This window comes from Trematomus bernacchii, unplaced genomic scaffold, assembly GCF_902827165.1.
Source record: "Trematomus bernacchii unplaced genomic scaffold, fTreBer1.1, whole genome shotgun sequence".
Taxonomy (NCBI): Eukaryota; Metazoa; Chordata; class Actinopteri; order Perciformes; family Nototheniidae; genus Trematomus; species Trematomus bernacchii.
This window is the reverse complement of record NW_022988043.1, coordinates 23033245-23045399: the sequence shown is the minus strand read 5'-3', so window position 1 is coordinate 23045399 and position 12155 is coordinate 23033245. Positions and strand designations below refer to the sequence as shown.

The 12155-nt window shown below is 38.7% G+C and overlaps 1 protein-coding gene across 1 annotated transcript in view; it reads right to left on the bottom strand.

The window, feature by feature from the left end:
- Positions 1-2923: 2923 nt before the first annotated feature.
- nsmfb (NMDA receptor synaptonuclear signaling and neuronal migration factor b) overlaps positions 2924-12155 on the bottom strand; it is a 69583-nt gene continuing 60351 nt past the window's right edge. Inside the window, 7 exon segments of the mRNA XM_034118217.1 lie at positions 2924-3263; positions 4381-4456; positions 8745-8847; positions 9442-9521; positions 10293-10363; positions 10592-10625; positions 11419-11502. Coding sequence (XP_033974108.1) covers positions 3166-3263; positions 4381-4456; positions 8745-8847; positions 9442-9521; positions 10293-10363; positions 10592-10625; positions 11419-11502 — 546 coding nt within the window. The 3' untranslated portion in view covers positions 2924-3165.

Here is a 12155-nt window from a genome sequence, read left to right as displayed (position 1 = left end):
CAATGCACCAGTCCAAAGAGAAAGGGCCGTGCTGTTTAATTAAACATGACTGAATATTTAAGTGTTGTATACATTTAGTGAACAAGCAATGTTATCAAGAGCACCTACTGGCAATATCTAAGAAATATACTCTACTAACAAATTTGAAATAAAGTCAGTGTTGCAATAATTGCAGATTTCATGGCCAGCACAAACAAAAGGCTGAATGGAACACTTTGCAGACATGGACCAACCTGCAACATTTCACATGATTTTACCAAGATATTGATTTGGCATTCAGCATAGTGTACATTTCCACGGCACTAATTCCATCCATGTAAGTGTTGACTTTTTGTATTGACGGTAGCTAGATAAAGGGGGGCAGGAATGTGTCCTAAAACTCGTAAATTAGTTAGCACTTCCGGTTCCCTCATCTTAAAGCCAATGGTATATTTAGTGTGTTTGTGGTTAAAAGGCAGAAATAAGACAGTTCATCAACAAAGGCTGAGGAGATTTTCACGTTTGGTTCAAAAACGCGAAATACGTCAGTAAACACTCCACTCATAAATGTCTAAAGCTTATACGTGTCATAAAAACGGCGGTAGCTAATAAGTGTCTAAATTAGATAACCAAAGGTGGATAGTAACTATGTACATTTACTCAAGTATTGTACTTAAGAACAATTGTGTAAATATTGCACTATTACTCCACTACATTTATTTAATGCTTTTAGTTACTTTATAGATCTGGATGAATGATGTGAAATATAATCAAGTGTTAAGTCAGACTTTAGTTCCACCTGGAGTAAATTCACAAGCTACCCTGCAGTATACAAAGTCATTCAAACTAGCTGCACCTTTACCAGCTTTGAGAACACTTTCATGATCAATCATTATAAAACATATCATATATATTATTCTGAAATGGACCAATCTGCACAATGAATACTTTTACTTTTGGTACTTTAAGTATATTTTGATGGCAGTACTTTTCTACTTTCACTTGAGTAACATTTTGAATGCAGGACTTTTACTGTAACAGAGTATTCCTACACTCTGGTACTTCTTCTTTTACTCAAGTACAAGATCTGAGTACTTCTTCCACCTCTGGAGATAACTAAATGTCATCATGCCAAACATTAGACGTCCTTAGCTTAGCGGTGACAATCTGCAGCCTTGAAATCGTGATGTAGTTGTTTATAGCCTAACGAGCTTATAAACTTAAAAAAACCTAAAAGTGGTATAAATATCTCTAGATTATTCTGTTGAACCAAACGTGTGAAAAATATGAATGGTTTTTGTTGCTAACAAAACCCTACTTCCCCACACACGAAAGATGGCAAAGTGGAAGCCATTGGAAATGGAATGAAATAAGAGAAACTGTAAGCAGCAGAGTGCAGTAGACATATCATAAATAAAATAAAGTTTAGAATTTGCGGTAATAAGACTCTTTACTAAACTAACTAAAATAGAAATAGCAGCTGTTTTATACTTTGGCCATTATAAAACCTGTGCTGCAATTGGGCTCTGAAAGTTAACCAGTCTCGTCTGACAAATTGAATACCAAAACACTCTTATTTGTATACAGATTCAGTATTCTGACAGTAATCTGCTTAAATGCTTACTTTGTGACTCGACATGAGCTGGCTGCAGTATTAAGGTTGAAGCAACACCAGCACAGACCTCAATCATGATATTAAACCAATCATTCGAATACAGAATAAATCAGAACCCGGCTGTGATGATAGGACAATGTAGCCTCGTCCTTCATCTACACTGAAATAACTGAAATGTTGACTTTAATTAAATGTATTATGTCAACAGATTTCACATAACTGTAGTATGTTAGTTGAAAGCAATACTATTAAGTTGAACCTAATATTTTTTTATTTAAACTTAATATTATGCTTACAACTACAGTAACCTAATACAGTTAAGTGTACCTAAAGGGCTTCAGTCCGGTATTAGACACACTTCCAAAGCAGCGAGTATTGTTCTCTGCAGTCACACTAAATAACAGTATCATTAAGACATTTACCTACTTCAATAATATCTAATAGCCTGTCTTATATCTTCAATGGCAATGAGGATATACAGGTAATGCTCAAACACTTTATTGTAGGACTAAAAATGTCCTTACGAAATATTATTGTATGTTCTCTGTTGCTCAGTCAGCCATTTACAGTGCACAGGAAAGCTAACTGGAAGCATGTGTGAATGAATGGCACATATCAAATAATAGTACTAGTAGAATATAAATTATAATTGAATTCCTCCCCTGAATCATCCCTCAACTTTAATCTAAAACAAATGAGGGGCAGGAAGTCTTCATGGTTTCTCATCAAATCCGCAGAAAATAAATAAATTCAAGAGCACACATGCAACCCAAACGGTCGGCTGTGTTGGTCTAATGCGATGCAGTAAAGTGATCAAACATGGTTGACCTGAAAGACTTAAAGAAAAGGAAACAATCTCTTTTCCCTCAAGGTTAAAATATGACATCCCTGACAGTCATAGCGTTCACTGAGGACGACTGTGTGTGAAGTATGAAGGATCTACAGTATGTGCCGACGGTGAGGACAATTGTCAGTATCAAACAAGGGACTGAACCTGAGTTAATACAACAGTCTGTACGGAATCCTAATACATTTATTTAAAGCTGTGTTAAAAACACAACTTTTAATTAATTAGTAAGACTAAAGCCTGTATTTTCACATAGCGATAGATGCTGGGCATCTATTTTCTAAGGCTGCAGTAAGCACACACCTGATAAAGAAAACACCACCATCCTTATACGCCTCCATCTTAAAGCAGCAGATAGGTTGGCTAAGAGAGAAAACTCAGGAAGGAGTTCTCCCTGTTCTCAGCTGTCCCTCGTTACGCTTAACATCCTCAGGAGTCTAACTGCAGTAAGCATCTTCTTTAGGATGATGAGTCCTGCGCCTCTCCTCCTTTTTCTTGTCCCCCTCTTTCTCTTTTCTCTGAGAGATAGGCAGAAAGTGAAAATCGGTAAGGGAGAAAAAGTACACTGCTGGGCTGAATCTACAGAGCCACCCTGTCGCTCCAGAGGGAAAAATATCCAGCTGTGCGGCTGCTCCAGCTGTGCACAGAACCTCTCAGGCCTCAGCCCTTCAGCAGGCTCACAAGGGAGATAACCGGCCAACAAGCCAACGCAACGTGGATCAAATCACAAGAGGTCTTCGTAGTCCAGCAGCTTGGAGTGCTGGCGGCTTTTCCACAGGCGGAACAGACGGAAGTCAAAGTACATCTCGATCATCTCTTTGCCTGCAGACACAAAACGACCAAGGAAAAAACGAGATTACATGAGGGTGCTTTATACTGCACACGGGAGAAACTGAAACGCTGACTTTAATTCAATATATGATGTCAACAGATTTGACATAACTGTATTAGGTTAGTTCAGGGGTCTGCAACCTTTTGGACCAAAAGAGCCATTTTGCCCCCTGTTCCACCAATTTGTTTTATCTGGAGCTGCAAAACATATATAATAGCTTGATAGCTTATAAAGTTGTATTTATTGTTACATCATAGACAAACTTTATAATATTATTTCATATAAAGAACCCCTTGTGCGTTTAACTATCAAACACAGCTATGTTTGATAGTTGATCGTTACAAACGTAACCTTAGAAAAAGAGAAACCAAGATATTTAGTATCTGAAATGCGATATTATATATGAATTATAGCCTATAGAATAACAATTAGAAGTGCTTTATTAGATTAAAACATGAATTAAAATTAAACACAGTGTTTTTGTTTGATAAATCATGGGTCTACTGCATTTAAAAAATGAAGGCAGAACGTCCACCTATGAAACATTAATCTCTATTTTAAAATGTAGTGTATTGTTTTCCTATTTTATGTAGCAAGTAACATACAGTTACCTTTTTGTATCCTACATTATCCCGTAACCTTTAATCCGTTAGTCCCAAAGACTGATCAGAATTTGTCCTCAGTACAGTCATGTGACTAAAACACACTTTCTTCTGAATGCTTCTTCACAGTACAGGTATGGAGAGGAAAGGGAGGAAGTTCATGCAGAGAGAGGGAAAACACATCGAGGAGATAACCATTTTAATAGGAAAATAATGAGCATTGCATCAATAGATGTGGGGAAATTACTGGTGAGGATACATGTGAGTTCACACCTGCATGTTTCCTGACGATAAGCCGCTCATATTGTAGCTGAGCTGCTTACTGCTGTTGAATAATGACCTCTGTTAACACTCAGAGAATGAGGAGGTGATGCCAACAGAGCAGATTCACTACACATTCTGGATATATGTTTTTTGTTGTGCATGCAACCCTAATGGGCATGGGTATAATAAACATATTTGTGTAAAGCCAGCAGAAAATGAGTCGTGTGTGTAGTGCTCTCACCCTCTGCAGACAGCTCCAGTGGGGACTTGAAATCCACTACAGCCGGTCTCATCAGCCTCTTAAGAGTCTGAATCAGCTGCAGGGGAGGGGGGGGGGGGGGGCAGAGAGGAAGAGCCACAGAGAGGAATACTTCAGAAATGAAGACAAACAGTAATAATGCTGCAGAGATATTGGTGTATGCAGAGAGCAGGACGGGGCCGTGAGCAGAGTGTTCTGTATATGAACATGTCATTGTGCAACTTATACTGCAACAGGAACAAGAGTACAGTTAAAGACACATATGGTTACGCTTTCTGTCCATAGACAAATCTGCCAGATTAGATCATAGGCTACATGATTTGGGAAAATAATTGTGATTATTTTCACTGATATTGCAATTGTGACATGATTTGCGATAGAGGAAAATATTATTTTTGAAACACTTCACTGAAAAATATGTTAAAATGATCATAGTGTGATTTCTTTTTTACAAACAACTCTGTACAACACAGTTGGTTAGGTGGGATTGAGATGTGTCATTGTGAAAGTATTCCCCCTTTGTGTTTTTTCTATTTAAAGGGGACCTATCATGCAAAATGCACTTTTGTACGTCTTTTATACATGAATATGTGTCCCCGGTGTTCCAGGGAACTCACCAAGTGTCAGAAAACACAACCCTCTCTATTTTCCTCCATACCCAAATCTCTAAAAAAGGGGCTGCAACGGATCTGATAAAAACTGATCCAGATTTCAACACGTTACCGACGTCAGGACAGTGGCGCTACGGCTATTGGGCCAACTCTCCACCTATCAGGGGAATGTGGGGTTGGGCCACGCCCAGGCCATGCCAGGCCTGTAAGTGGCGCTGTAGTCTGCCACAAAAGCAGCGAAGAAGACTTCCCGTGCATGGTTACCATGGTTACCCTTCTGTTTATTCTCCGCTGTGGCTTTTTTTCTCCCTCCCCGAGGCAAGCGTTTGCTCCCGCTGCTTTAATTCAATGCAATCCCTCCCCGTCGAGGCAAGCACTGTAATTCTCTCCGGTTAGTCCACCAGCAGATGGCAAACACCCACCTCTCCGCCTCTTCCAAGGAACGAGGGGACCGTGCGGCAGAGTTTCAGTTTTTTTTTTTTTCGCCGGTCAAGATACCCGTTAAAGTTTAAATCTTCCGGACAAAATTAGAAAAGTGCCGGTCAAAGGTCTTCTTTGTTATTTATTGAGCTTTAAAACAAATGAATAATGACTCTATATAATAATATAATAAAACACAGAGGACAGAGATCTCCCCCCTCTTCTGACAGCCCAGCAGCTGTTCAGAGCACGCTCCCCTCTCCTGCAGGGGGGCGTGGTCAGCTGCAGCTCACAGAATCAGCCCCCTGCAAAAACAGGGCTGGAAAGAGCAAATAGAGCGAAATGAGGCATGGCTAAAATGCAGGATCTGTTTGGTATTTTGAAAAAAAAAACTTTATATAGGTATGGCCCTACAATATATTGTTCAAATATAGCATGATAGGTCCACTTTAATTGCATAAAATACTTTTTTAAAGTTGATTTCTGGAGAGATTATAGTCTTTGATGTACACAACATGCTACCACATTTAAAGATGCAAAAATATTTAAACAAACATGGGGGTGCATTAGTATTCTCCCCCCAGAGTCATCAACCTGTAGAGCCACATTTTGCAGCAGTTACAGCTGCAGGTATCTTTGGGTATGTCTCTATAAGCTTGGCACATATATCCAATGATATTTTTTGCCAAAACTGCTCCAGCTCCTTCAGGTTGGATGAGTTCCAGGTGAGCAGCAGTCATTAAGTCATACCACAGATTCTCAATTAGATTGAAGTGTGTGCTCTGACCAGGCCATTCCAAAAGAAATTCAGATGTTCCACCTTAAACCACATGAGCGTTGCTCTAGCATTATGCTATGCATTTAGTTGTATTCAACATTCCTTATAATTCCATCATAATTCTAACCTGTTACCCAGTCCCTGCGGATGAAAAACATCCCAACATCATGTTGCTGACCCCACCATTCTTCACTGTGGTGATGGTGTTGTCATGGGGATGAGAGGCGATGTGGTTGTGTTTTCCTTGATAGCCAAAAAGTCATATGTTAGTCTCATCTGAAAATAGTTTTTTCTATTTCACATGCCTTTTAGCAAAAGCCATATTTATCTAATCAATGTTTTTTTTCTGGCCACTCCCCCATGAAGCCCAGCTCTGTGGAGGGCATGGCATAAAGTGTTCCTATGTTCAGATACTCCGATCTATGCTGTGGAGCTTACCAGCTCCTTCAGGGTAATATTTGGTCTCTTTGTTGCATTAATCAGAGAGGGCTATTTCTCTACAGATAATGTAGTTGATATCAGAGAACAGGTGACACTTAGATTGCACACAGGTGGGCTTTCATTTAACCAATTATTTGACTCTGAAGGTCATAGTTGGGGCTTCAAAGCAAAGAGGGTTTTTTCATTTTTGTTATGTTGAAAACACCATGGATTCCTTTATGAAATGTTATTTTTTTTACGTTTGTTTAGAACAGGACACTTTGGTTTAAAAGTGGTTCAACTGTCCCAAGTAATACAAAACAGAGAAAGAGGTTAAAGAATCAGAGAGCTGGACAACAGAGAAATCAGCAGCAGAAGACAGACAGGAAGTTAACACTAACAAGAACACAGTATGGGATCTGGTAGTGTTTAAAGACTGGTTCATGGAAAATAAATGTAAACAGACTTGAACAGTAACAGAGTCTCCACATGAAAAGTACCATATTGATTCATGTGTACCAAAAGTACTATTAGAAACGTCCCTTAAATGGGACACATCACGTCAGTGTGATCCCAAATCCTCAGCCTGACTGGGGTCTTATTCATCTCAATATATTCATGTGTTCTTGCAGAGTGAACACATGGATGTTATCCTTCCACTGCATGTGTTTATGTGGAAGTCTGTCAGCCCTGATGGCACTCTCCACACTTTTACTGCCTGCTCTTGTTTCCCCGAGTCTATCAGCTGCTGTACCATCACACATGGAGCCAGGCAGCCAAATGGCTTCTGCAGGTTACATCTCTACACGCTTCTTATTTTTGTTCTATAAAAAGTGTTTCTTCATAAAACTGTATACATTCTATAGAAAGGACCAAGGCAGGTGCATTTACAACAAAAAATAAGAAAGAGATGATCAACTTTGTTGCGTCAACAATCTTCTTTTGACGAGTTACTCTCATTGCCATGAGTGAGATGAGAAGATTGATATAACTGTAAATATGAAGCTAAAGCCTACAGCTGGTTAACTTCACACAAAAAAGCCTTGCAGCAGCTTTAAGGCTCAGTTGTTTCAGCTGTGGTGGTTTTACGGTTTATTTCTCAGGCTATTTCTTGTCTTGTCGTCACTCTGACGTTGCCTGGCAACCAACGGGTCCTTGTCTTTGTAATTTTGTATCTTGTGACATATTGAGGATGAAATATGTTCGAGCCATAAATAAACCAGTTGAAAGATCCAACTGTGAATGTGGAGCAGGCAGAGGTGGAGAGGATAGCTGGGGCTCACAGAAAGGTCTCACAGCATACCAGAGATTTCATGTTTTGCTAAAGTGACCTGCTCTGGTGCATGACCTCCACATTTAAGAGACTAAGAGAGGCAGGCATCACAAGTACAGGATTTATCCAAAACTAGGGTGAGGGTAAAGCTCTCCAGGCTAGGGTACTTCAGGGCTCTGTGACTTTAAAGTCATAGACAGAGACACGTAAAACCGGTTATCACAGGAAGTCAAACTCCTTTTTTAGTTTTAAAACATTCTTTTTTGATGCATATATTTGCTGTGTGAGATGGCTAATAGAGGGATGCTGGGAGAAGTGGAGCATCGTCTGAAGTCAGTCAGTCTATTAATAGTGGCTCTCCAGCTAAGCGCAGGGGAAATGTTCTGACTCATGTGGAGACGTCTAACGTCACTGCTGGTACTTCTTTACCTCCAACGTATGAGGCACAAGCAGCAAAGCTCTATGGTTTAATAATGCATACACTCAAGCAGCCGCCACCATGTCATAGATGTAACACAATTCATTTACAATAAAATGTTTTTTGAAAGCACAAGGCTAAAAAAAAAAAATGACTGTTGGACGTGTGCAACATTTAAAACAGTCAACTGTCAGGTATAGCGGCAGTTAATCAGCTAAACTGCAGATGGAACCCGATGTATTTATACCAGTGATGCACCTTTTTGTGTAATTCACTATTTATGTTAAAGCATATTTAGTCATTTTCTTTCATTATAAGCCTCCTTTTTTTCTCATTTTAGCACTATAATTTGTTGACATAAAACATCTAATTAAAGTCAACTTTTCAGTTTCCAAAAAGTATATGAGTGTCTTCTTCTTTCCGTACCTTTTCTCCGTTAGCGCTGCCCAGCACGTAGCAGCCCATGATGTGCACGAGGTTGGGCTTGGGGTTCAGTTTACTCATCAGCCTGCTGAGCCGCCGCCAGAATCTGGACACAGGGGAGGAGAGGATTATAAAAGTCAACAGTGGAGCGGAGGAGATTAACCACAGAATATGAATACTTTGGAGTATTCCATCACAACATTCAAACCACCTGCAATCTTTTCAAATGTAAAATGTAGCTCCAAAGGGTTGGCTCTAAATGTTCTTTTAAACTGTTGTGGCAGGTTAAGAAGTGTGTGTATGTAGAGCATGATTTAATTTTTTGTCTGTTATTATCAGTATCTTGAACATGTGACTAATGTGTAGCAACATATCATCACCCCCTTACTGTTATACACAGAACAAAATAAAACATTGACTTTAATTAAATGTATTATGTCAAAAGATTTCACATGACTGTATTAGGTTAGTTGAAAGCAATAATATTAAGTTTAAATACAAAATATTAGTTTCAACTTAATATTATTGCTCTCAACTAACCTAATACAGCTTGATATTTGTTGACATTTAATTAAAGTCAACGTTTCTGTTTTTTCAGTGTAATCTGCTGAAACAGCTTTGCTTGATGAGTAATGTCATTTCTTTGCTCTGTATCGTGAGGATAAGAGTTTCTGGTCAAAGCATCAAAATGAATTCCTACTGGATCATGTCTTCTTCCTTCTCCACCTTTGCAAAGGTGGCCACTTTGTTCTTCAGCAGGTACAGATGTCCCGGACCTCCCTGAGGAAAGAGTCATTTCATTATGTCAACTGTTTCAGAATGTCAATCAATTTACTTTGTACGTCATCATTTCATTTTGTTTTCATAATGTCACTTTATTTTTCATTTTGTGCCATTTTTATTTAAATATGTCACTTTTTATTTCATAATGTCACTTATTTAATTATATCACTTTCTATTAAATATTTTAACTTTTCATTTAACTTTCTCACTTTTTATTTGATTATGTCACTTTTAATTTTATAATGTCTGATTAGCCAGTTAGCTCCTGTTAGCTAGAGCAACAAATCAAACATCCGTTATAAATAAGCTCAGTACAAAAATATGAAACTACTTAAATGAACAACACGAAAATGCCAAATATTCACTATAAATAACCCTGCCTTTTTCACCAGGTTATACAGTATTCATGATCGGTGCGATAGTATTCTTGACAAAAATTTCATTCTGAATAAATTGCAAGCAAAAAGGATTTGAGTCCACGAACAAATATTTCAGTTTGGCCTCTAGTTCTATTCGAGATCAAATTAATTAATTATTTTTGAACTGAAAAAGCTAATATTTTTTACAAAATATGATATTAAAATGTAAATGTACTCTTTCTGTGAGGCGAAAATTAATGATATACTGATCTTGTTACCAGGTGATATCAATTCATCCCTCAATCGATAACTGCTAATTAGACAGTACTAATCACATTTCTAAGCCATCACTAATTCAATAACACAGTGGCAATAATGTCGCAATATTTCCGTTCCTCGTGTCACTCACCTGGCAGAAAATGAGCATGTTCCAGATTTTACAGCCTTTTCTGTAGGCAGTCAGCTTCTTCTCTATCTCCTCTGGGACAGGGACACAGAGAGAGATGTGTCACTTTTCACACGGATCCATGGCGGTGATATATATAAATTGGCTGTCCCTCGAGAGACGCTAACGAACACGACTATGAAAATAATGAGTCATCTCTGCCACAGCGAGCTGAAACTTATTCCACCCTCATCTGTTCCACATTTACACTGGGACACTCATTTTCACTTGACAGCTAATAGCCCCACACGTATTACACTCACCGAGGATATCATCAAACGTGGCATGTTCATGGTCCTTTAAATAGAAAGGGAAAACAGAATTATTACTTCATTAAGTGTCCAGAAATATAACCAAATTAAATGAGCCACTGATTTTCTTCACAAAACGTTAGATCGCTCACAGCCATTAATAAAATCACAATTCATTTAGACAAAGAGTTCTGATTTGTCTTGTTCACAGATACATAACGTCGCCCTCCACATCTAAACACTGCTCAAGTAACGTTACGTCTACTCTAGCTTGGGAAAAAATGATACGGCGGGCAACATTTGATCAATTAACTGTTTATCAGACCACAAAGAATTAGCTAACTCTCTCTCCCCTGCACTGAGAAAAACCAAACATTGACTTTAATTAAATGTATTATGTCAACACATTTCACATTACTGTATTAGATTAGTTCAAAGCAATAATATTTAAAGTAATTAAATAATTTTTTCCTCACTTCCTACTGCGTAGAGAGAACTTTACTGAGGGTCAACTGACTGACACACTTTGACTGACACTCACATTTAGCATCTCACAACAAACTAATTGTACTTTGTTCTTTTCCTGTATAAAAACAGCAGAAGATGGTCTTTTCTATTTCCATCAGATGGCAATGTACCACATATCAAAGCCAGGCTGCTCTAACTATGTAAATTGCTTGGCTCTTCTACATTCTGACAAAAATAAACATTGGACAATTTTTCATTCATCTCCTAAGGTTGCTTTTTGTTTCTTAGTTTTGTTAGTTTGGACACTTAAATGAATAGAGCACAACATGGGGTAAGTGTTAAGTATGAAGCTATTCATGGCTGCTACTCACATAAAGAATGGGGATGATGGAGGGGTCGGCCCTACGAATAATGTTGGGAACATATTCAGCCTTCGGGACCTTGGAGGATATCAGCTGTGGAAAACAGGATACGTGCAGAGAAACATTAGCTGTGAGACAGATACTTTGTGTTTAGGTAAATGTGTTAAGCCCAGGGGCCTCATTTATAACGCCTTGCGTAGGATTGACGTGGGAAGGTTGCTTACGTAGTACAAAGCAAAAAAATAGGTACAGAAATGTTCCGACATTTTCCAATTCACAAAACATTGCGTACCGGCGAGGGAAGTGCGTACGGCACTTCCCTACGCCTGTTTCCCTTGATAAATCACAATCGACTCGTAACGCCCATATTTGCCTATAAATAGTCAAAGAAACGCCCATTCATTCATTCATTCTGACTGACTGCATGAAGAAGATCGCAGGAAATGACGATAGAACAGCTAAAAAAAGACATCTCACACCGTGTCAGATTTAGGTTCTTTTGGGGAGGTCGAGATAAATCATATTGTTTGGTGGATGCAGTTTGAACCAGAGTAGCAGCATGGAGGTCGGATCATCACCAAAATAAATAAATAAGTGGTCCGAAAAAAGTTAATGACAAGAAAACTACACATAACCTTCCTCAGGCAGTGTGTTTGTACCGGGGACAGGAGAGCCCCTCTTGATGAGAAACTGTAAGAAATGATCGGGGAATCCCTCCGGAGTGGAGTCATGACGACTGGATCTGA